The 26,547-nt window shown below is 39.7% G+C and overlaps 3 protein-coding genes and 1 pseudogene across 3 annotated transcripts; all 4 read left to right on the forward strand.

Moving 5' to 3' along the window:
- The first annotated feature begins 1,738 nt into the window (after positions 1–1,738).
- Positions 1,739–9,648, forward strand: LOC133712215 (cytochrome P450 CYP749A22-like; annotated as a pseudogene).
- Positions 9,649–10,346: 698 nt separating this feature from the next.
- On the forward strand, positions 10,347–12,577 carry LOC133710075 (cytochrome P450 CYP749A22-like). Its single transcript, XM_062136052.1, has 5 exons — positions 10,347–10,722; positions 10,808–11,031; positions 11,136–11,368; positions 11,481–11,859; positions 11,964–12,577. The coding sequence occupies exons 1-5, from the start codon at positions 10,467–10,469 to the stop codon at positions 12,390–12,392; spliced, it is 1,521 nt and encodes a 506-aa protein (XP_061992036.1). The 5' UTR covers positions 10,347–10,466; the 3' UTR covers positions 12,393–12,577.
- Positions 12,578–19,939: 7,362 nt separating this feature from the next.
- LOC133711108 (cytochrome P450 CYP749A22-like) lies at positions 19,940–22,268 on the forward strand. The gene is made up of 6 exons (XM_062137276.1): positions 19,940–19,971; positions 20,125–20,438; positions 20,518–20,741; positions 20,831–21,063; positions 21,190–21,568; positions 21,678–22,268. Exons 1-6 carry the CDS (start codon positions 19,940–19,942, stop codon positions 22,104–22,106), a joined length of 1,611 nt encoding a protein of 536 aa, XP_061993260.1. The 3' UTR covers positions 22,107–22,268.
- Positions 22,269–23,643: 1,375 nt separating this feature from the next.
- Positions 23,644–25,319, forward strand: LOC133712922 (cytochrome P450 CYP749A22-like). The gene is made up of 4 exons (XM_062139032.1): positions 23,644–23,981; positions 24,065–24,288; positions 24,383–24,615; positions 24,761–25,319. Exons 1-4 carry the CDS (start codon positions 23,726–23,728, stop codon positions 24,783–24,785), a joined length of 738 nt encoding a protein of 245 aa, XP_061995016.1. The 5' UTR covers positions 23,644–23,725; the 3' UTR covers positions 24,786–25,319.
- The last annotated feature ends 1,228 nt before the right edge of the window (positions 25,320–26,547 follow it).

Genomic DNA, 26,547 nt, shown 5'->3' on the forward strand with positions numbered 1-26,547 from the left:
GTTTGCTTGCATATAAAGTAAACTTGTAGGAGAAGGATTTTGTAGAAGAAGGAAACTTGGAGGACAAGTACACTTGGAGAACAAGTTTACTTGGAAAACAAGATGTGTAATGTAGTAGTGTAGGGCTTGTATATATACCCCCATTTACACCATTGAATCAACATCAGAAAATTCATCACTCACAAATAGTTCTTCCTTTCCATTTCATATTTTGACTATATATTTATTTAGTGTCATCAAGATGTGGACAAGGAATTCAGGATCTATGAGAGGGCGGGGGATTTGTTCCTCTTCTCTTTCAAATTTGTTCGAGATCGTAACAAAGTATTACGGGGAGGAGTCTGGTGTTATGATCGCGCCCCCGTGTGTTTTGCAGAGTATGATGGAGTCAAACCATTGCATGAAGTCCAATTCAAGCATCTCCGAGTTTGGGCTAGGGTTTCTGGACTACCACCTCTTTATGAAGAGTCTGAGAATCTCACACTGATTGGGAACCTCCTTGGGGGTTTTTTGGATTATGATAAGAAGGAGTTTAAGAAAGGATCGAATAGGATTTTATTCTCTCATGATGTGTCCAAGCCGATCTTGCTTGAACGCAAAGTCTATTTGGATGTTGGTGTCGAACCGATTCTTCAGTTTCAATTTGAACATCTGCAAGGGAGATGCTCTCAATGTGGACTTGTCACTCATGCCGGAATTGCTTGTGCGGAACCGTGTATGGCAAACCCTACTCCTAGGGTTTTGCATTTTCCTGGACCATCGACATCTGGAGGTTCGTTCTCTTTCTCGGCAAAGGGCAAGACTGATCTTTTCACTGCCTCTTCTTCCATCCCTTTGAAGAGGAAACCCGTTATTCACCGATTGGAGCGGCCAATTTCCCTTACTTCTCCTTCGGTCCCTGCAGGGGATGTTACTGTGACTGATGCTCCTTTGGAACACGAGTTGGAGAAGGATCCGAGTCCCACGGTAGAACTTCCCATTGAGACTTGTGATTTGGATGGTTCTGTAGGTATGCAGATGGTCCAAGAAGCTGGTTTGTCTTCTAAGAAACGAAATCAAACCAGTGTGGGTAACCCTTCCCCCAAGAAATTCAAAACTATTTTGGGTGGAAAAGTTCCAACCCTACAGGCTGATGCATTGGGATTGATTGAAGATGACGGTGATGTTGCTTTGCTAACTTTGAAGAAGAAGACTGGGTAGGCCTCTTGGCAGCAAGAATAAGATTCAGCGCACTAGTCAGAAGACTAAGGGTAGTCTTCTGAAGCTCACATATCCTCCACCTACTGGATCTGCTTCCAGCCCTAGAGATAAGGGCAAAGGAAAACTTTGATCTCATGGTTTTCCTTTTTGCCTAATGCTAGAAGTGGGTCTTCTACTACTTTCATCTTTGTTTTCTAGTTGTACACCAATTGAGGTATCTAGGCGACTAGATTACTGCTTCCTGAGAGGTTGGTAGAGAGGGTTTTGTTTCTTGTTTTTAGGCTCAATAAGTGAGCGAATGTGTTTCTAATGAGGGTACCTGTCTTTTGTTAGTTAGCTCATATCATTTATGATTTTGGTATGAGACAACATCTGATGTACGTGCCTTCTGGCCAAGGATATATACATTAATGAAAGTATCTATTTCCTAAAAAAAAAAAAGATGTGGACAAGATTGGCCTCTTGTATTTGTCATACTCCTTCACCTACCGAGTATAAAAATCAATAATAATTATCAACTAATAACAGCAAACTTAAATAGCTGACTGAGCTGGAGAATATATGACATTAAAGATGATCATGATGTTAAGGTTTTTGTGTCTGTTTCTTCTTCTCTTAGTTCTAATCAAGGTCTTTTACAAACTATGGTGGACTCCGATTCGCATTCAGAATTTGATGAGTCTGCAGGGAATCAAAGGTCCTCCTTACAGACTTCTCTATGGAAACGGCAAAGAAATCACCAACATGCAGAAGGAAGCCATGAGCAGACCCATAAGTCTATCACATGATATATTTTCTAGAGTTCAACCTCATATTCACTCATAGACCAAGAGCTATGGTATTCACAAACTCTTAATTAGTTAACTATATATCGTTTATATAAATTCTGTTGAATGTTTTAATTTAGTCCAAGAGCTATGTTACACAGGGAAGAATTTTCTTCAGTGGTATGGTCTTCAACCAGTTTTGGTTGTTACAGAACCTGACTTGTGCAAAGAGATCCTCAATAACAAAGACGGATCAGAGTTTATCCAAAACCGAAGCCTAGTGTCTTTGTGAAGAAGCTATTTGGAGATAGCCTTTCCATGACAAAAGGAAAAAAATGGGCCAAGTTGAGAAAGCTGTCCAACCTTGCCTTCCATGGAGAGAGCTTAAAAGTAAGTTACTCTTCATAGTCGTATCTTACAAGAATATGTACGTTTAGATACCGTGAGTTGTGGCTGTTGGTTATTTGTAAAACTAACATCGTGGAAGTCATGGGTTAGACTAGGATTGTACCTTCCACATATAGGACCTTCAATCAAAATGTTTTTTTTTTTTTTTTTTTGAAATAGAGCCACTAGGCAAAAATATATTCATCAGAAGCCAGAATATGCCGTTACATACCCTTCCGCTATCATCTAGACAGACAAAAAGACAGTGGTACATAGAAAAATAGACCTACTCATTGTACAATCAAGTACGTAGACAAAGCGGGATCCCCCTTTGGTACAATGCCGGAGGCGCTAGAAGGCCCGGTCCTCCCAACCTAACTAAAAAAACAGTAAATCTAGTCGCCTAGAGACCTCAATTGGTGTACAACTAGAGATACTGAGAATTAAATCGACAAAGACCAAACCCAATGCTAAAAACTAGGTAGGAAAAACCACTAGATGCCTCAAAAAAGGCCTAAATGAACTAGAAAATAATAAAACAAACTACCGGCCCATTTCGCCCAAAGAAGAGCAGAACCCTAAGCCCAACTAGCTGACCCAGCCCCGTTGAGCTTCTGCCTTGCTGTGTTCAAGGACCATCGTCTGCACCACACCGCCACCACCGCAAGGGCAACAAAACCCGAACAACACCAGACCAGATCCAAGAAAGGATCCATGTGCCCCTTGAGCACCGACTGCAGCTCGGTGATACGCTGTACTGCCGCCGTTGCTTGAAGACAAACACCAGCCCCGTCGTCCTTGAAGCAGATCCACGACTCCCCCAGCCACAGAATGGTTTCGACCCAAGCAAGACTAGATCAGACATAAAACCTAGCGCCACTGCAGATCTATGAACCAGGGAACCCTAGACCATCAACACCCGTCCGGCAGCCTCCCAACGACGACGAGGCAAGCCCCACCGACCCAGAGTGCCGCTGGACGAGAGGATCTCGGCTGAAGACTCGACCAAGGTTGGTGCGTGTGCGGCGCCTTTAGAGAGAGAGAGAGTCATTTTTTCCTTCAATCAAAATGTTGAAACCAAAATGTTTTAGTTTAAAAGGTTTTAAAAACAGAGTTATCTATAAAATTCTCCTATGTTTATAACAAGAATAATATTAAACTTAATAGTTGTATGATGGTATTTTTGTTACAAGGCTATGTTTCCAGAAATGATAGCTAGTGCCGAGGCGATGGTGTTGGCGTGAGTCATACTTACCTTATTTATGTAGATATTCTGTAATATTCCATGATCTGTAATATCTATAGTATTATTAGGTTTACTACTTGCCTTAGGAGTAGTACTTGTCTTATTAGGCACAATTGTAATTTGTATATAATTCTTTCTTGTAAGGTGAATGAGATATTAGAGTTATTCAGTCAAAATTATCTCTTGTTTTTGTTATATTTGACTTGGTATCAGAGCGGGTCTCTCTCCAATTGCGTCTCCAATTGTCATGGGCCCGAATTTGGGTTCCTTATATTGCCATCGGAAAATTCCGATTGGATTGTTACCAAGTGTCTGATGTGGGCCTTGGATTGTTATATTGGCCAAGTCTCATATTGGAGACTTGTGTCCCAATTTCCAATGTGGGAATTGGATTGTTAATTAATTTCACGTGCAGACCTAGAGCTAGGTTGCACGTGAGGGGGCATGTTGGAGAAGAAATATCCCACATTAGAAAAGTGACAAATAAAATATAATTTATAAGTGGGTGGATCTCACCCAATTGTACCGAGGCCTTTTGTGATTAAAACCCAACACCTAATGGGTGGTTAAGTTGGGACAGTATCGGTACAATGGTGGGCCACTGGCCACGCTTGTCGCTGTTTAACTTGGTATCAAAGCAGAGATCTGATCCTGGACTCTGACTCATTGTTCTTTGATCCTTGACCCTTGTTCTTTGTGCTTGGATTTGTTCATTGTCCTTTGATCCTTTCATCACCGTTGCCTTCTTATATTTCCAAGTACTTTGTTGTTTTTCCTTCCGCTGCGTATTCACCATGGTGAAAGATCAAGACGTTTCTCCCAGGTTCTCCTCAAATCTGACTTGTAACTACTGCAAGAATCTAGGCCACATCAAAGCAAATTGTTACAGGCTGGTTGGTTTTCCAGCAGGCTACTTTGATAGGCCCCGACCTCAAGACAACAAACCCAAGGGAAAGGTTGCTGTTCATCTTGTTCAAGACCAAGATTACTATGCGGTGACAAAACCAGATCACACCAACTTTGCTGGTAAGGATACCGCATCCGTAAGTCGCAGTGGTAATGGTAAGGTTGGAGTTGCTTTAAAAATTTCTAGCTTTACTGGTGGCAATACTTGGATAATTGATTCTGGAGCATCTGACCATATGACCTATGATCGTAGTTTCTTTCTTTTTCTCAATCCACCCTCTATTTCCTCTGTTGTCAATTCCAATGGTGATTCTTTTCCTGTTTTAGGAATAGGGTCTGTTCGTCTCACCCCTTCTTTGACACTACATGATGTTCTTTATGTCCCTGATCTCTCTCATCATCTTATATCTGTGCCTCAGCTTAATACTCAATCTCGGTGTTCTGTAACATTTTTTCCGTTGTATGTGATTTTTCAGGACCTCCTCACCAGGGAAATAATCGGCAGGGGTTATCTGAGGGGTCGACTATTTCATCTGGATTGCATGTTCGCCGGAATGAAGCCGGAGAAGGCAGTCCAAACAGCTTTGATTTCGACTGGGGTTACTAATCAAGTTGAAGAATTATGGCTATGGCATCGGAGATTGGGGCATCCTTCCTTTAGTGTCATGAAGAAATCTATGCCATCCTTGTTTCTAGGCATTGATGAGTCTAAGTTGCATTGTGAGTCATGTGTCTTAGCTAAAAGTCATCGTACTAGTTATCCTTTGAGTACTACTAGGAGTTCTTTTCGTTTTCAGCTTATTCATTCTGATGTCTGGGAACCTTCCTGTGAGTCAACCTTGTCTGGCAAACATTGGTTTGTTTTGTTTATTGATGATTATACCCGTCTTACTTGGGTCGCTTTATTGAAACACAAATATGAAGTCTTCTCTGCTTTCCAAGAATTTTTTGCTCTTGTTCAAAATCAATTTGGAGCCAATATTAAAGTCTTTCGTTCTGATAATTGGGGGGGGGGGGGGGGGGGAGTTTGTCAATTCTCAGTTTCACCAATTCTTTCAATCTCATGGGATCATTCATCAAACTACTTGCCCTCAAACCCCTGAACAAAATGGGGTGTCAGAAAGAAAGAATCGTCATGTTCTTGACGTAGCCCAGTCTCTTCTATTTAGTGCTCATATGCCTAAGTATCTTTGGGGAGATGCAATTCTCACTGCTTGTCATCTCATCAATAGGCTACCTTCCTCTGTTCTCAATGGTAAAACCCCCTATGTTGCCCTTTCAAATCATGTGTCTGTCCCTTCGTTTTCTAATCTCCCTACTCGTGTCTTTGGGTGTGTTGTGTTTGTCCATGTTCCTAAGAATCAAAGGTCCAAACTCGATGCCAGGGCATTAAAGTGTGTTTTTGTGGGCTATGGTGTTAATCAGAAGGGCTACAAGTGTTTTCATCCTCTTACACAGAAAGTTTTTGTTACCATGGACGTCACCTTTTATGAGGATGCATGTTATTTTTCTCCCATCAATCCTTCACTTCAGGGGGAGAAACACACTTTTTTGGAAGAGAAGTCTTGTGGTATTAAAATTCAGCCCATTGAAGCCAATGACACTTCTGGAGAAACAGAAAAGGCAATTGCCGAACAGAGCATTGCGAGTTCCGAAACAGAGAAGGCAATTGCTGAATCGTCTACCCTTCACCATGCAACTGCCGAACAGAGCATTGCGAGTTCCTAAACAGAAAAGGTAATTGCTAAATCGTCTACCCTTCGCCATGCAACTGCCGAACAGAGCATTGCGAATTCCGAAACATAAGAGACAATTGCCGAATCGTCTACCCTCCAAGAAGGCCAAGCTCCTCCACCCCTCTTAGATACAGATAACCCTTGTCAACCAATCCCTGAGGAGCGTCCCAATCTTGAGGTTAGTAGTGTTTCTTCTAACTCTGATATTGGTGATAGTGTGTATGTTTTGCCTCCTAGGTCCACCCGTGGTAAACCACCTCGTCAATATGAACCAAGTTTAGATGTTAAGTCTAAGTATGCCATAGCTAACTTTGTATCCACCTACCGATTATCCAAATCCCATGCTTCTTTTGTGAATCAAATATCCTCTGTATGTGTTCCCAGTAAAGTGCAGGATGCTCTCAAGGATCCCAAATCGTCTCAAGCGATGAATGAAGAGATGAAGGCATTGGAGAAGAATAATACTTGGGAGTTGGTGCCACCTCCACAAGGAAAGAGAGTTGTTGGATGTAGATGGGTGTACACTATCAAACAAAATGCAGATGGTTCAGTGAACAGGTATAAAGCAAGACTTGTTGCAAAGGGATATTCTCAAACATATGGCGTGGATTATGAGGAGACCTTTGCTCCAGTAGCAAAGATTAATACTGTTCGAGTGTTGATGTCTCTAGCAGCTAATCTAGATTGGCCTTTGCAACAGTTTGATGTGAAGAATGCCTTTTTACATGGAAAGCTATCTGAAGAAGTCTATATGGATCTACCACCAGGATATGAGGCAAGCACAGGAGGTAGATTTGTGTGTAAGTTAAATAAGTCCTTGTATGGACTCAAACAATCACCACGAGCTTGGTTTGGAAGATTCTCTCAACCTATGCGTCGTTTTGGGTACAAGCAGAGCAACTCTGACCATACATTATTTCTGAAACGCTGTGAAGGTAAATTAACTGCCTTGATTATTTATGTTGATGATATGATAATTACTGGTGACAATTCAGAGGAGGTTGAAAGATTAAAATATCTGCTTGCATCAGAGTTTGAGATGAAAGATCTTGGTTCTCTTAAATATTTTTTGGGGATTGAGGTCGCCAGGGGGAGTTCAGAAATTTTCTTGTGCCAGAGAAAATATGTGCTTGATTTGTTGACAGAGACAGGAATGATAGGATGTAGACCTGCTGATACTCCTATTGAGCAGAATCATAAACTGGCTGAGTACCCTAATCAAACTCCTACAGAGAAGGCTCACTATCAGAGGTTAGTTGGCAGATTAATCTATCTCTCACATACTCGGCCAGACATTGCATATGCAGTTAGTGTTGTGAGTCAATTCATGCATAATCCAAGTGAAACTCATATGGAAGTTGTGATCCGTATTCTGAGGTATTTAAAGTATGCACCTGGAAAAGGCTTAATGTTTTCAAAGCATAATCATCTTGATATTAGTGGTTATACAGATGCAGACTTGGCAGGTTGTGTTACGGATAGAAAATCTACTTCTGGTTACTTCACTTTTGTAGGTGGTAATCTTGTTACTTGGAGAAGTAAGAAACAAAAGGTTGTGGCTAGGTCAAGTGCTGAAGCAGAGTATAGAGGTATGGCTCATGGAGTTTGTGAATTACTTTGGTTGAGAAATTTACTTCGTGATTTGGGATTTAAACCCAAACGAGCCATGGATTTGTATTGTGATAATAAGGCAGCGGTGAATATTGCTCACAACCCAGTTCAACATGACAGAACTAAGCATGTTGAGGTTGACAGACATTTCATTAAAGAGAAGCTCGATGCTAAGATTATCTCTTTTCCTTTTGTCCACTCAGAAGAACAGTTAGCTGATGTTCTCACGAAGGCAGTATCGAGTAAGGCATTTCATGACTCACTTGACAAGTTGGGCATTCGTGATTTGTATGCGCCAACTTGAGGGGGAGTGTTGGCATGAGTCATACTTACCTTATTTATGTAAATATTCTGTAATATTCCATGATCTGTAATATCTATAGTATTATTAGGTTTACTACTTGCCTTAGGAGTAGTACTTGTCTTATTAGGCACAATTGTAATTTGTATATAATTCTTTCTTGTAAGGTGAATGAGATATTAGAGTTATTCAGTCAAAATTATCTCTTGTTTTTGTTATATTTGACTGATGGTAGAAAGGTGGAAAAATCATGAAGGAAAAGAGATTGATGTGTTCGAAGAATTTAGATTGTTGACTTCAGAAGTGATTTCCAGGACAGCTTTTGGCAGCAGCTACTTAGAAGGACAAAACATTTTTGAAATGTTGATGAAGTTAAGTGTCATAGTATTCAGAAATCTTTTCAAGATCAGGTTTCCTGGTATGAGGTAGCTTCCGAGAATCGATCATTATTTTTAAGCTGTTGAATGTTCTTTAGTTGGTTGATACATGTCACTTCTCATTCAAAATTGCAGTAAGGTTTTTAGAACCAGTGACGAGATTGAAGCAGACAAGCTTGAGAAAGGAATACGAGACTCTATAATGGAGATTGTTAAGAAAAGAGAAGAAAAGGCAACCAGCAGGGAAGAAGAGAGCTTTGGCAGTGATTTTCTTGGCTTACTTTTGAAGGCTCATCATGACACCAATGACAACCAGAGGATTTCTGTAGACGATTTGGTTGAAGAGTGCAAATCGTTATACTTTGTTGGACAAGAGACAACTAATACTTTGCTTTCTTGGACTGTTTTTCTTCTGGCACAACATCCTGGTTTGCAAGAGGAAGCGAGAAAGGAGGTGCTGCAGTTATTTGGCAAACAAACTCCCAATTCTGATGGCATTTCCAAACTCAAAACAGTAAGAACATCAGTAACTCAATTAACACACACACACACACATTTTCTTGGAAGAGAAGTTGCAAGGGGAGTTCGACTGGGAAAAATCCTAGTTCCTGCAAATATTGAATTGGTTATCCCAACTCTTGCACTTCACCATGATCCTCAATTATGGGGACAACACATGGAACTTTTCAAACCAGAGCGATTCTCTGAAGGCATTGCTAAAGCTACTAATGATAACATGGCTTCATTCTTACCCTTTGGAATGGGAACTAGAACGTGTGTGGGATTCAACTTTGCCTCCAATGAAGCAAAGATTGCTCTGTCAATGATTCTACAACACTACTCATTTACCCTCTCCCCGGGTTATGTCCACTCACCTTTTCAGTTTCTTACACTTCGTCCACAATATGGAGTTCAAGTAATACTACACTCTCTGTGAGCTGTGAATAGATTCCCTAGAATATCTTGCAGTTGGCATGTTGGATATTCTTAGCTTATTTATCAAAAATGCTTCTCATGCATCAACTGATTGTCATGAATTAAAACAGTGCTTAAACACCAGTCCCAAATCTAAAGTAATAAAACATCACATTTCACAGTTAATATATGCAATCCACCAGTAGTGCCATGTACTGTCGATACAAGGTTCACCTTTCTTGGTTTCCTACATATATGCCAATGCAATGGCTTGTGGAGTTGTTTGTCTTGTCAGTGTAATTCTAGCTGATACATTTTTCTGTCACTTGAGAATTGGTATTTTCTAAAAAAATTGGAAATTTTATGTGATTCATGAAGCCCCCTATATTCCTGTAAACAGCTAATACCAATTCATAGTAAGGGAGATTAATGTTGATGCCTAAAATACCAGTTTATGGAAAGAGTTCTATATGGTCCATCAAACACCTATAACTATCTCAAAGCAACAGGCTATACAGAACCAATTAACCGTACCAGATTCTCTTCGACTAGAGGAAGCAAAAAACTGAGTTCTGTATCTGGACTCAAATAACAACAAATCCTCAGCTGACTTAATGTGAGTGACAAATACCAAAGTGTAAGACGCTGCTTAATGTGAGCGACCACAGTGATACTTTTCACAATTAGTAAGTAGTTGTGTCAAACAGATCAAAATTCTGTGACCAAAGTGATAATTTTGCCCAACAACAAACCCTCAGCCAACTTGCTCTACCTAAGACAATACCAAAGATATAAAAAAATGCTTAAGGTTAAAAGTTGAGTACCATCTATGACAACTACGTTGTATCTATCCTCTTGGAACTAAAGACATGTAGTATCTCTCTGTGGACAAGTTTTGGCTTCTTGTTTGTCATACTCCTTTGCCTGCTGAGTATCAAATCAATAAAGTAATAATCTAAGAGCAACAAGCAGCTTAAATAGTTGATTGAGCCAGAGAAAAGAAACACAACAAGGAGAATCATGATCTTAATCTTTGTGTGTGTGTTGCTTCTCTTAGCTCTGATCAAGGCCTTTCACAAACTATGGTGGACTCCGATTCGCATTCAGAATCTGATGGCTGTGCAGGGAATCAGAGGTCCTTCTTACAGACTTCTCTATGGGAACTCCACAGAAATCGCCAACATGAAAAAGGAAGCCATGAGCAGACCCATAAGTTTATCACATGATATATTTTCTCACGTTCAACCCCATATTCACGCATGGACCAAGAGTTATGGTACAAGCTCTTAAGTTGACTATGGTTGGTTGGTAATTAAGCTTTTTTTGTATAATTAGTGGTCATATATTGCTAACACATGCAGGGAAGAATTTTCTTCAATGGTATGGTGTTAAACCTGTTTTGGTCGTTACTGAACCTGAGTTGTGCAAAGAGATCCTCAATAACAAAGATGGAGTTTATCCAAAACCGGAGCCTAATATCTTTGTGAAGAAGCTATTTGGAGATGGCGTTGCCATGACAGGGGGTGAAAAATGGGCCAAGTTGAGAAAGCTGTCCAACCTTGCCTTTCATGGAGAGAGTTTAAAGGTAAGTATTCCGGCCTTAATTATAGCCATAGTTTACATGAATATGTTTATTAGAAAAAAAATATTACGGTTGCTAATAGTTTCATGATGGTATTGTGTTACTAGAATATGTTTCCAGACATGATAGCTAGTGCTGAGGCGATGGTAGAAAGGTGGAAAAATCATGAAGGAAAAGAAATTGAGGTGTTTGAAGAATTTAGGTTGCTGACTTCAGAAGTGATTTCCAGGACAGCATTTGGCAGCAGCTACTTAGAAGGGAAGAAGATTTTTGATATGTTGATGAAGCTATCCTCCATAATATTCAGAAATCTTCTCAACATCAGGTTTCCTGGCATGAGGTAGCTAGCGAGAATTGATCTTTCTTTTTTAGTTGTTGAATCTTCTATAATTGGTTGATGTATGTTATATGTCGTCGCTTCTCACGTTTACTCTTATCATTCAAAATTGCAGTAAGCTTTTTAGAACTAGCGATGATATTGAATCAGAAATGGTTGAGAAAGGAATACGCGACTTCATAATGGCGATTGTTAAGAAAAGAGAAAAGGAGGCAAAGGCTGGAGAAGAAGATAGCTTTGGAAAAGATTTTCTAGGATTGCTTTTAAAGGCTCATCATGCTACAAATGACAAGCAGAGGATTTCGGTGGATGAATTGGTTGAGGAATGCAAGACGTTTTACTTTGCTGGACAAGAGACCACCAATACTTTGCTTGCTTGGACTACTCTTCTTCTGGCACTCCATCCTGAATGGCAAGAGGAAGCAAGAAAGGAGGTCCTGCAGTTATTTGGTAAAGAAACTCCAACTTATGATGGCATTGCCAAATTAAAAACAGTAAGATCCCTCCTTCTAACTCATTTGATAATCTGAAACGTTCAACTAAGTTTGAAACTAATCTTGGTTGCTCAATCTCTTATTCTTTATTTTGATACATGCAGATGAGTATGATCATTAATGAGACTCTAAGGTTATATCCTCCTGCTATTTTGCTTGCAAGGAAAGTTTCAAGGGAAGTTAGACTGGGAAAACTCTTGGTTCCTGCTAATGTTGAATTGCTCGTCCCAACTCTAGCACTTCACCATGAACCTCAGTTCTGGGGAGAAGAAGTGGAATTTTTCAAACCAGAGCGATTCTCTGAAGGGGTTGCTAAAGCTACTAATGATAACATGGCCGCCTTCATGCCCTTTGGATTGGGACCCCGAATATGTGTAGGATTCAACTTTGCTGCCCTTGAAGCAAAGATAGCTATGTCAATGATTCTACAACGCTACTCATTTACCCTTTCCCCAGGTTATGTCCACTCGCCTTTTCAGTATGTTACTGTTCGCCCTCATAATGGAGTTCAAGTAATTCTACACCCACTTTGAGCTGTGAAGACCAGAACTTCACATAAAATCTTGAAGTTGGATATATATTATGCTAGCTTATGAAACAGCAACTGCTAAACTGTTTGTCAAGAATCAAAATGGTGCTTAATTAAACACCACACCTCCAATAAATAAAACATTGTTGTAGAGAATTGGAAAAATTGTATTGTATTGTATTCATCTCACCATGAGGTTTATCTAGGGTTACATCATGTATACAAAAGGCAATTCATAATAGCTATACTAATCAATCGCACATTACAAGTATGTCAATCGCATACATTACGAGTCTGTCAATCGCACATTACAAGTATGTCAATCGCACACATTACGAGTCTGTCAATCGCATACATTAAGCAATACCTATTGCATGAATAGTCATTATCATTTACAACACTCCCCATTGGATATTCCATGTCAATAGTGTTGCCTCTGCTATGCGCTTCTAAGTTGCCTCGTCAAAAACCTTGCCAAGTAATAAAAACCATGTGGGAAAAAACAACCTTGGTCGAAGGAGAAAAAGAGCACAACGCGCGTGAATGTGGAGTAGTCGACATCCTTCAACACTCCCTCTTGTGCCGCTCAAACTCGGTGATGACGCTTTGATCGTTGCCTGACTAAAAACCTTGCCAGGTAACAAAAACCCTGTTGGACAAAAATAACCCTGGTCGAAGGGCAAAAAGAGCACAACACGTCCTTCACTCTTCGAGATCGAACATGTAGACATCATACCTCCCCCTGATGTCAAGGTCTCCCCCTGATTTCTACAATTATGGGAGTTCGGATAACATTCTTAATCCGATGCTCTTCATATGTTTCTCGAAGGTGGATTTAGGTAACGACTTGGTAAACAAGTCCACTACATTATCCTCTGAACGGATTTGATTCACTTCAATATTTAGAAGTGTTTGTTGTTGCTGATTGTAAAAGAACTTAGGCGATATATGCTTGGTGTTGTCGCCCTTGATGAAACCTAACTTCATTTGCTCAATACAATCTGCATTATCTTCATAAATGCATGTAGGTTCATCTGTGGTAGACTTCAAACCACAAGTTCCTCGAATGTGTCTAACTACAGACCTTAGCCATATGCTTTCTCGCACGACTTCATGTAGAGCGATAATCTCTGCATGATTTGAGGAAGTAGCAACAAGGGTCTGCTTTGTAGACCTCCAAGATATCGCAGTGCTTCCCATGGTAAAGACATAACCCATTTGGGAGCGACCTTTGTGAGGGTCAGAGAGATACCCTACATCAGCAAAACCTATCAAGACGTCGTTGTCATTTTGATGGAGAGGAGGAGGAGCACGGAAGGTGGCGTTTTGCCTTGTGGAGTCCGATCCCACACTTCCGTTATTTCTTCTCTCTGTGGGGATAGAACAAGTCCATATCAATCGTACCTCTCAAGTATCGAAAGATTGTCTTTATGTCAATCCAATGGCGGCGTGTTGGCGCAGAACTGTGTCGAGCTAACAAGTTTACTGCGAATGAGATGTCCGGTCTTGTGCATTGTGCTAAGTACAATAATGCGCCTATTGCACTTAGATATGGCACTTCAGCCTCTAATAAGTCTTCGTCCTCATCCCTTGGACGAAACGGATCTTTTTCAGGCTCAAGACTACGACCGATCATGGGAGTACTCACAGGCTTTGCTTTATCTTCATTAAAGCGCCTTTGTAATTTTTGAGTATATGCTGACTGATGGATCATAATCCCATAGCTACGGTGCTCGAGTTCTAGTCCGAGACAAAACCGTGTTTTCCCAAGATCTTTCATCTCAAATTCGGATTTCAAGTACTTAGCAGTTTCCTTTAACTCATCTAGAGTTCCAATTAGGTTCATGTCATCGACATAAACTGCTACAATTGCAAATCCGGAACTTGTCCTTTTTATAAACACGCATGGGCATATTTCATTGTTCTCATATCCCTTCCCAATCAAGTAGTCACTTAGACGGTTATACCACATCCGTCCGGATTGTTTCAATCCATATAGTGAGCATCTCAATCTTATTGAAAACGCACTCCGTGGTTTAGAGCCACTTGACTTGGGTAATTGAAGTCCATCTGGAACCTTCATGTATATCTCTGAATCTAGATCCCCATAGAGATATGCTGTAACTACATCCATAAGCTGCATGTCAAGTTTTTCGGAAACTACCAAACTGACAAGGTAGCGGAACGTTATAACGTCCATTACGGGAGAATATGTCTCCTCGTAGTCGATTCCAGAGCGTTGTGAGAAACCTTGCGCCACAAGGCGAGCTTTGTATCTAACAACCTCATTTTTCTCACTACACTTTCTAACAAAGACCCATTTATGGCCAACAGGCTTTATACTTGGGGGTGTCAGCGTTATAGGCCCAAATACCTGTCTCTTTGTTAGTGAATCCAATTCAATGCAACCTGGATCGCATCTTTTCATTTAGGCCAGTCTGCTCTTCGTTGACATTCTTCAACGGAGCGAGGTTCGATATCATCGTGTTCTATAATTCCTTGAGCAATAGAATATGCGAACACATCATCAAGGATAATAGAATCTCGATTCAACGTCTCATGTACACTAGTGTAATTCATGGAGATCTCCCTATTCCCTGGAATTGGTTCTAACATTGGAGCGTCCCCCAATGATGTCTCTTGGATATAACCATAATCCGGAATATCTTCATGAGACGGGCTATTTATGTCGATGATTAATAGATCTTTATGTGCCAAACTCGCTTTCTTTCTTGGAAGAGAATTCATCGAACCTTTGGGTCTCCCACGTTTCCTTGCTGGGAGCCCAGCCTGAGCCACATTGCCATCACCATTAGTAGTGGCGGCGCCGTGCCCAATACCCTTAGGGGCGGCTCCATGTCCATGATTTTTAGGGACATCAATCCTTGCAGGCACGTTTGCAGCAGGTATGTGTGATCTTGTCACTTTAGCGATATCAGAAAACGCATCAGGCATCGAGTCTGCTACGTTATGAAGATTGAGTATTCTCCGCACTTTAATTTCGGACTGTACGGTTCGAGGATCAAGATGAGACAAAGTGGGGACAGACCACGACAATTCATGTCGTTCCTGTTGAACATTATTGTTCTTATCTCCCCCTAATGACGGGAAGACTGTCTCATCAAAATGACAATCCGCAAATCTAGCAGTAAATGGATCGCCTGTCAAGGGTTCTAAGTAGCGGATAATGGTTGGAGAGTCATAGCCAACATAAATGCCTAATCGTCTTTGAGGACCCATTTTGGTGCGCTGTGACGGCGCAATTGACACATAAACTGCGCACCCAAATATGCGTAAGTGTGAGACGTCAGGCTCGTATCCAGTAACCATCTCGGACACAGAGAAAGGTTGAGTGGCAGTAGGCCTCAGACCAATGAGCACAGCTGCATGCAATATTGCATAGCCCCAAGCAGAAACAGGGAGATTGGTGCGCATAACCAATGCTCTAGCAACCATTTGAAGTTGTTTAATGGCAGCTTCTGCGAGACCATTTTGGGTGTGAACATGAGCAACAAGGTGTTCAACCTCAATCCTAATGGACATGCAATAGTCATCAAACGTTTTTTATGTAAACTCTCCAGCATTGTCAAGACGAATTGACTTAATGCATGGGATGATCAGGGTGGTGAGCCCTTAATTTAATGATTTGTGCTAGGAGTTTAGCAAATGCAGCATTTCTTGTGGACAATAGCATGACATGTGACCATCGTGTCGATGCATCAACCAACACCATAAAATATCTAAATGGTCCGCAATTGGGTTGAATAGGCCCACAAATATCACCTTGGATTCTTTGTAAGAATTGAATATTTTCCTTAGTGTCCTTTGCATAGGATAGTCTCGATCCTAATTTTGCTAAAGAGCAGGCTTTGCAAAACGAAAGAGGGGCTTTAGAAGCAACCAGGGAAGTATCCGGTTGAGCCACCAAGTCACAATTGACTTTAGAAGTAGAAAAAAGGAACCAAGCTAGGAGGTATTGGTGGCGTCAATACCACTTTTGGGCCGTAGGGGGTAGGCGGTGCCAGCCCTACCTTGGATCGAATTTTGGTTCTGACTTCTTTTCGTTTTGAAAAATGGATGTTCGTGTGAAGTCTTTAATATACGGATCATCATATCACGACCTAGGTGTCCCAAACGGTCATGCCAAAGCCTATATGTGTAAGAATCCCATAAGTCATCTCTCATGATATGATTGGATTCAATAATTCGAATAGTGGTTTCATACAACCCACTAGAGCGACACATAAGTTTCTCTAATACTCGTTTATGTCCGTAGTCATTAGAGGTGATGCAAAGGAACTCTAGCTTGTCCATTCTCACAATGTGTTTCCACATGAAAACCATTGGCTCTTATATCTTTAAAACTCAATAGGGTCCTTCCAGCCCTAGGAGCATATAGAGCTTCGGTGACATTAATACTTGTGCCATTTGGCAACATAAATTGAGCTGGTCCTCGACCATGAATCAATTGTGATGGTCCAGCCATCATAGTCACAGAAGATCGACTAGGCGTCATCCATAGAAATAGTTGCCTATGTCGCAATATAGTATGTGTGGTGCCACTATCAACAAGGCATTCCAACTCTCCAGGAAACATCCTGAAAAATAATAAAGTTCGGAATTAAAACATGTCCATGACATCGAATAATACGATACTTTATTAATAAAGATAGCCAATGATTTCATCAAAGGTCCCAAAAAATCTAATCCAAAATAAAATCAAACTAAGACACATTGTAGTCACTCTATCCGTTTGGTAACTCCAATCAAATATGACCAGGAAAGTAGAGAAAGATGTTGGTGGAGCGAGGCTCTCTTAAGTACCATTAATCTCAATGACTTTCCTAGACATCATATTTCATTGGGTGCACCACATAAGAAAGAGTTTAATACAATTGTCATTTATTGACTAAGGCATATTGCCATTACAAAAATTCTTGGAAAATAAGAGGACTAATCTAATCAAAGTCTGCGGCATCCTTGTGTACTTCATCGTCAGCTTTGAAGTCCTCTATGGTGAGATGGACGTCTCCACCATTTTCTTCTTCTTCTGCAAGGTACACTTCTTGCTCTCTCAGGTCCCTGTATGCCCTGTATCTTACAGCTAGTTGCTCGCTTGCCTTGCATTGCTTGAACCAATGCTCACTTGATCCATATCGATGGCACACATCATTGTGGTTGTCTCCCTCTAATTGAGGTGCACGTTGTGGGCGTTCCCTAGGAGGGTTGGTGCCACCACCACGGCCAGGGTTGCCACGACCCCCTCTCCCACGTGTGGCATTGCCACTACGTGTATCCGCACCAAACTTGCGGTTTCTTTCCTGGTTAGGGCGGTTATATGGACCCATACGTCCCTCATATCCCTTATTCTTAGGGTTCCGCTCCTTGCGCCCTCTTTTGGGTGCATTATAATTCGCCTCATGAACGCTCTTAGTTCCAATGGGCCTTGAATTATAATTCCTCACGAGTATGTTAACATGTTTCTCAGCTACAGATATGAGATTGATAAGCTGATGAAACCTCGTGATCCGTCCAGCATTGACTTCAGTGCGCGCGGTATTGCTTTGATACCACAATGGCTGAAACGGGGAAGGTGGAGAGAGTTTTCTCAATTAGCTCTTGCTCTGTGACAGGTTGTCCACAAAACCTCAACATGGACTGTAGGCGAAGAGCTTCTGAATTATATTCAGCAACAGACTTGAAATCAGCAAAGTGCAGATTGTTCCATTGAACCTTCAAGTCAGGGAGGAGGGAATCTTGGACATTGCCAAAACGCTCTTCTAGCGCTATCCATAGCTCTCTTGCATCCTTGATCGACATATACTCCAATCTGAGTGCCTTGTCCATATGGCGTCGCATCAAGATAACTGCTTGAGCATGCTTTGTAGGTGTTCGCACGAACACACGATCCAGGTTAGGTGCCTGGATTATGGGTAATATTCCCTTTGAAGTGAGGTGGTTCTCAACATCGGTTACCCAACTGTGGTAATCCGAGCCTATTGAGTCAAGCATGGGAAAGTCGAGTCTAGGTTCATTCGACATCCTGAAAATAAGAAGAGAAGATATATTAGTTTCGGAGCTAAACTTCCACAAAAACTAAAATAATAAGATTTCTGAGCTATGCTACCAAGAAAACAATTTCTAAGAATCTCTTTTGGATTAGACCAAACAATAATGTTTTAATATGGTCACACGTTGATGCTTACGGACGCTCTTAGTCCGAGCATTATGAACACTCTTAGTTCGTTAAGCGTGAATCCCCATAATTTCGCTTTATTAAATACTCAAAATCCTGTTCATATATTTCAAAATTGTGCAAAAAATAAAAGGAATTTAAAATACAAGAAAGCAGCAACCTTAATTACAAAACTTATGTGTTGAAATTCGGAGCAGATTCTCTTCTGAACAGCTTTCACTTTGATTGTTGTACCGGTCTCAAAATAACTCCGATAAGGCTGAAATTCGGAGGTCAGATGGAAGAGACAGAGACGAACAACTCTGATGAAGAAAGGATTTTGATCTGAGGTTCCTAACTAGATGTTTTGGAGCCTGCAAGCAGAGAGACGTGCACAGGAAAGGAAAAGGATGCAGTCGGTGTGCGTTGGTGCTGCAGGGGCAGCAGGGATGCGTGCGCGCACAGGCACATAGGTGCTGCAGGGGCAGGTGCGCAGGTGAGACTAGCGTGGGCTAGGAGCTGCGGCAGTGAGGCTCGAAGGTGGTAGTGGCAGGTTTTGAAGAATTTTCTGGTTTGGTTTTTTTCTTGTGGTTAGGGCTCGTGCTGATAACGTATTGTAGAGAATTGGAAAAATTGTATTGTATTGTATTCATCTCACCATGAGGTTTATATAAGGTTACATCATGTATACAAAATGCAATACATAATAGCTATACTAATCAATCGCACATTACAAGTATGTCAATCACATACATTACGAGTCTGTCAATCGCACATTACAAGTATGTCAATCGCACACATTACGAGTCTGTCAATCGCATACATTAAGCAATACCTATTGCATGAATAGTCATTATCATTTACAACAAACATCACATCTCTGAATTAATATATGCAACTCACCAAATAGCTGGACACTTCCTATGCATGCTTTTTTATTATTTGGCCAATCAGCCAATTGCCCATTAGATGTTTAACCCCTTCATGGTTGCTTACATATCTTAACCTTTGATTCCATGGCAAAGGTGGAGTTTTGGGTCTTGCAGGGTGATACTAATTTTGTTTTTATGTCACATGCAAATTGCTAAACTTTTTTTTAACATAATTGGAAGCTCTCCGTGATCCATCAAGCTCTATAGAATCAACGAGCAGTGTTACAATCCTAATTAACAGCTTATGATAAGAAAGATTCTAACTTTGATGCCTAAAAGTGAATAGTGAATAAATGGAAGACACAGATTCTGCATTCCAACAAAGAAAAGTATGAGAAATTGAGTTAAATAAAATCATTATGTGAGGAACTATATATTTGGCCACCTGAAGTCAACATATATAACTACCCTAATGGACAGATTCTCTACCGACTAGCTCTAACCATGACAAATACCAAAGATCAAGAATGCATCAAGTTAGAAACTCACCTGTTGTTTTCTTCTCTTAGCATTGTTGTAAGACATGCAATATATTAATACAAGGTCATATTGATCAATGTGGACAAGATGGCGTATTGTTTGTCTCATAGTTCCTGGATATCCAAAATTAATAATCATTAACAACTAAGAGCAACAAAGTTAAATAGTGAACTGAGTCAGAGAAAGAAAAACACAAAAACCAGAATCATGATTTTAAGCTCTCTCTCTCTGTTGCTTCTCTTAGCTCTGATCAAGGCCTTTCACAAACTATGGTGGACTCCGACTCGCATTCAGAATCTGATGGCTCTGCAGGGAATCAAAGGTCCTTCTTACAGATTTCTCTATGGGAACGCCAAAGAAATTATTAGCATGCAAAACGAAGCGATGAGAAGGCAAATGAAATTAACCCATGATATCTCTTCTCATGTTCAACCTCATATTCATGCATGGGCCAAGTGTTATGGTATTACAAGTCTTAACTCAACTATAGTTTCTTTATAAACTTTGTTCATAGATTTATTTTAGTCATTGCTGCTGCACAGGGAGAAATTTTCTTCAATGGTATGGTCCACAACCTGTTTTGGTTGTTACAGAACCTGAATTGTGCAAAGAGATCCTCCTTAACAAAGATGGAGTTTATCCAAAACCGAAAGCTTCTAAACTTGTGAAGAAGCTAGTAGGAGATAGCATTTCAGTGACAGAAGGTGAAAAATGGGAAAAGCTGAGAAAGCTGTCCAACCATGCCTTCCATGGAGAGAGAGTAAAAGTAAGTTCTAACTGCAGTTTACTGGAATGTGTATAAAAAACAGAATCATCAATGTTGTTAATAATTGCATTATGGTATTGTGTTGGTAGAATATGTTTGTAGACATGAAAGCTAGTGCTGAGGCGATGGTAGAGAGGTGGAAAGGTCATGAAGGGAAAGAGATTGATGTGGTTGAAGAATTTAGGTTGTACACTTCAGAAGTAATTTCAAGGACAGCATTTGGCAGCAGCTACTTACAAGGCAAGAACCTTTTTGAGAAGTTGTCGAAGTTAATCATCATAATCTTCCGAAATCTTTTCAAAATCAGGTTTCCTGGCATTAGGTAACTTGCTTGCTCTCTCAATTTTAACCCAAGAATCGATCATTTCCTTTAGTATCCTTTGATTGGTGAATATATATCACTGGTCATGATCGCTTCTTAAGTTTAGTCTTTCATTCAAAATCCCAGTAAGGTGTTTAGAACCAGTGATGACATTGAATCAGACAAACTTGACAAAGGAATACGTGACTCCATAATGGATATTGTTAAGAAAAGAGAAAAGGAGGCAATCATTGGAGAAGAAGACAGCTTTGGGAGTGATTTTCTAGGATTGCTTTTGAAGGATCATCATGGTACAAATGACAAGCAGAGGATTTCGATGGATGAATTGGTTGAGGAGTGCAGGACGTTTTACTTTGCTGGACAAGAGACCACTAATACTTTGCTTGCTTGGACTGTTCTTCTTCTGGCACTCCATACTGAATGGCAAGATGAAGCAAGAAAGGAGGTCCTGCAATTATTTGGTAAAGAAAATCCAACTTATGATGGCCTTGCCAAACTCAAAACTGTAAGAACGTCGATAACTCAGTTAAAATATGCTTGTCAAATTGGTAGATATGTGCAATTAAGTTTGAAACTCATCTTCATTTGTTGACAGTTTGATTTTATTGATGCAGATGAGTATGATCATCAATGAGACTCTAAGGTTATATCCTCCTGCTGTTATGCTTATAAGGAAAGTTGCAAGGGAAGTTAGACTGGGAAAACTCCTAGTTCCTGCTGATGTTGAATTGCTTGTCCCAACTCTAGCACTTCACCATGATCCTCAATTATGGGGACAAGATGTGACACTTTTCAAACCAGAGCGATTCTCTGAAGGGGCTGCTAAAGCTACTAATGATAACATGGCTGCATTCATGCCATTTGGATTGGGACCTAGAATATGTGTAGGCTTCAACTTTGCCACCATTGAAGCAAAGGTCGCTCTGTCAATGATTCTACAACGCTACTCATTTACCCTTTCCCCGGGTTATGTCCACTCGCCTTCTCAGTATCTCACTGTTTGCCCACAGCATGGAGTTCAAATATCTCTACACTCACTTTGAGCTGTGGAAATAAGAGGAACTCCCCATAGAATCTTGCAGTTGGTGTATTGGATATGCTAGCTTATAAAAATGCAACTGCTAAACTGATTGTCAAGAATCAGAATAGTTGCTGATATGCCATCTCCAACCTAAATAAATAAACATCATATTTCTGAGTTAGCATGTGCAATCCACCAGTAGTTCCACTGCCAATACATTTTTAACATTTCTTAGTTTGCATACATATTGTAAGTCTTTGCTTGAAAGGGTGGAGATTTGGTCTTGTCGAGTTGAAACTTTGAAGTATGAAGCTCACTACAAATAGCTAAATCAACAAGCTGTACAGAACCATACCAGTTCTGGGTGAGGGAGATTCTATGATCCTAGAAATGAGAAGTGAACAACTATATAGAAAACTATTGAGTACAACAACAGACATTTTGCATTCCAGCAGAAAAAGGAAAAATTCGAGTTTGATTGGACAAATGTGGTACATACCAAAAGTCATAAAGGCCTATGTAAGGCGTTATTATGAGTGTAGCATCAGCTTCTGGAATCTACAGAAAAATAAAAATATGTGTATCACTAATGCAGCCAAGGAATTTTTATAAGTTTGTGATGGGATTATGTCAAGAAAACAAAATCAATAAGAAAAACGTGTTACTTGGGAGGCCTACTATTGATCTTTTCAATCTTTCTGTGTTTTCCTACTATAAGCTTCTAGAATAGTTTATCACTTTTGTTAAACCACCTAATTAATCCTCTTTGTCCAGATTCAATGTATTTCCTAATTGCTTGATCTTAGCTTCCTCTCCATTATGTAATTGCCTAGACTAAGGATTTAAATAGCTAACTCATTGTAATTGCTTAGACTAATGCTTTGTATATAATGCTTTAGTAATCCCTTGTGTATATAATGCTTACCTCTCAATGAGAAGAATACACAGCAAATTCTATAAACATTTCAAATTTTACCATAGGGAAGAATTTTTTCAGTGGCATGGTCATTCGACTCAAATGGTGATTACAGAACCTGAGGTGTGTAAGAAATACTAAATATAACAAAGATAGAGCTTTTCTGAAAAATAATGCCAAGTAGTTGTGAAGAAGGAATATATTAGGAGATGGACATGAACTACTGAAGGTAAAACTGGGAGAAAATTGTGAAAGCTATCCAACTCTGCCTTCCATAGAAACAGCTTAAAGTTACATCTGTTAATTGGTAATTCTTGCAGACAGTACTTTAGTATTGATAGCTGTGTCAATTATTTATAAAGGGGAACAAGTCAAGAAAGAAAAAAATTTCAAGTGAACTTGCTTACTAGATGATGATAAGTGTTTCGCTTACATAACTACTGTGGTGGAAAAATTCTCAGCCGAGATGCTCTAACCATAACAAATACAAAAGACAAGAACTCATCAAGTTATAAAGCCACCTTATGTTTCTTTCTCTCGGCATTGTCGTAAGACTAATGTTTAGGTCAGCTAGATTGATGTGGATTAGATGGCCTCCTGTTTGTTTCATAGTTCTTTGCCTGCCTTGAGTATCAAAGTTAATTATAATAATAAATGAAGAGAAAAAAAAAAAGAGTTAAGTAGTGGATTGAGCCAGAGAAAAAGAAAACGCAATAACTAGAATCATGATTTTAAGCTTTCTGTGTGTGTTGCTTCTCCTAGCTCTGATCAAGGCCTTTCAGAAACTATGGTGGACTCCGACTCGCATTCAGAATCTGATGGCTCTGCAGGGAATCAGAGGTCCTTCTTATAGATTTCTCTATGGGAATGGCAAAGAAATCTTAAACATGCAAAAGGAAGCGATGAGCAGGCCCATAAGTCTATCACATGATATATTTCCTAGAGTTCAACCTCATATTCACTCATGGACCAAGACCTATGGTATTCACAAACTCCTAACTTAACTATAGTTTATACTTAAACTTTTGTTGAGTGTTTAAACTAATTTGGTTATTTCTACACAGGGAAGAATTTTCTTCAATGGTATGGTCCTAAACCAGTTTTGGTCATTACAGAACCTGAGTTGTGCAAAGAGATCCTCAATAACAAAGAAGGAGTCTATCCAAAATCGAAGCCCAGTGAGTTTCTGAAGAAGCTAACAGGAGATAGTATTTCTATGACAGAAGGGGAAAAATGGGCCAAGTTAAGAAAGGTGTCCAACCATTCCTTTCATGGAGAGAGCTTAACAGTGAGTATTAAACATAGATCACTAGAAAATGTTTAGAAGAAAAACAATATTAAACATGCTAGCTAATAATTTCATGATGGTATTGTGTTGCTAGAATATGTTTCCAGATATAATAGCCAGTGCCGAGGCAATGGTAGAAAGGTGGAAAAATCATGACGGAAAAGAAATGGATATGTATGAAGAGTTTAGGTTGTTTACTTCTGAAGTGATTTCCAGGACAGCATTTGGCAGCAGCTATTTAGAAGGACAGAACATTTTTGAAATGTTGATGAAGTTTTACCCCTTACTATACAAAAGCTTTCTCGAAGTCAGGTTTCCTGGCATGAGGTAGCTAGCCACCTTTCTTATTCTATTTTAAACCAAGCTAGAATCGATGTTTCTTCTAGGTGATGAATCTACTTTGATCAGTCAATTTATTTCATTCAACGTCATGATCACTTCTCTATGTTTGGTCTTTCATTCAAAATTGCAGTAAGGTTTGTAGAACATCAGATTGAAGCACACAAGCTTGAGAAAGGAATACGTGCCTCCATAATGGAGATTGTTAAGAAAAGAGAACAAAAGGCAATAAAAATAACTGGGGAAAAAGAAATCTTGGGGAGTGATTTTCTGGGATTGCTTTTAAAGGCTCATCATGGTGCCAATGACAAGCAGCGGATTTCAATGAACGAATTGGTTGAAGAGTGCAGGACGTTTTACTTTGCTGGACAAGAAACTATAAAACCATAGTTACATGCTCACAACATATGCACAACAATCATAAAAAGATCAAGGCTTACCTTCTGCAATTACTGTCATGGATTCCATCTTATGCAGCTGCTAAACACGATCACTGAATATGGTCTTCTGTTACTTACCAACTTGCTTCTCAATGGACAGAACTTATGCAATAGTCGTGGTAGTAATCAGGGACCAATTCATCTGTATATATATGAGACTTAAACCTCAAGAAGCTTCCCATTAAAGCATTCCTTGTCGGTTTAGGTTTCACTATTAGATTCCTAATGTATCACAACTTATAGCCTTTCTTGTCGACTAAGCAGTGGATTACTATCCTTAATGAATTGATACACTACTTCATTAAGTCACTAGTATTGATTCACTGTTTGTATCCATGTTAAACTAGGATTGATATTAAGCTAATCATCAATTACTTTATGATGATATGTGTTATGTCCATATTTGATCTTACAATCTCCCCCTTGGACTCACACATATCATGCTCGATGATTTGCACCAGAGAACATCAAAACCTACTTAACTTACTGAAGTGCGCGCCAGATAACAAACTCAAATCGAAAATCCATTTCAACATGGTCAGATCACAGTTACTTATGTAGAGCAAGAAACAGTATACATTTTAACAAAAATGCAGAGTTTCAAAACCACTAACACAAGCTTCTGCAATCTACATATGTTCAACCAGAAGTGATACAATATATGTTAATGTGTATCAACAAGTAAACATATATTAGGTCCTACTTTATGTTTCTAAAACCAGAAACTCAAGCAAATTCACTGAACACTGATGGCTTAAAAATATTGCTTGAACCTTAACATCATGCTTCACATGATTTAAGCCATCTGATAGCAAGTATAACTTTAAACACAAAATCGATAATTTTCAGAACATTCAACAAAAAATGCAGCAATAACCAGAATCTGAAAATACCTCAAAATTTATTAATAATAAAATCTGTCATTACAAATAAGTTGTGATAAATAAAGTCAAAAGATCACAACTAAAAAATACAAGAACTCAAAAACCTTAGAAATTTAAATTGCTCAAACTGGATTAACTCTATACTGAACCTAAGCATCTAGATTAGCTAAAACTCCAATGCTGGCTGTATGTTTCTGGAATGCTGCTACTGACAAGGCCTTGGTGAAGGGGTCTGCTAGCTGCGAATTCGTGTCAATGCTCAAAACAGCTATCTCACCATGCTTAACCCTTTCTCTAACACTGTAATACTTTAAATCAATGTGTTTAGAATTATTTGACCTTTTACTGTTCTTACTAAAGAAAACAGCTGCTTCATTATCACAATAAATCACAAGTGTGCCTGCCACAATGTGACTTAACACTTTGGTCTGCATCAAGAAATTCCTGATCCAAAGTCCTTCACACACAGTTTCATATACTGCAATAAATTCAGCTTGCATGGTGGAGGTTGAAACTAGTGTTTGCTTCATGGTTTTCCAAGCAACTGCACCTCCTGCTAGCATGTACACATATCCACAAGTTGACTTCTTGGAGTC

This window comes from Rosa rugosa, chromosome 5, assembly GCF_958449725.1.
Source record: "Rosa rugosa chromosome 5, drRosRugo1.1, whole genome shotgun sequence".
Taxonomy (NCBI): domain Eukaryota; kingdom Viridiplantae; phylum Streptophyta; class Magnoliopsida; order Rosales; family Rosaceae; genus Rosa; species Rosa rugosa.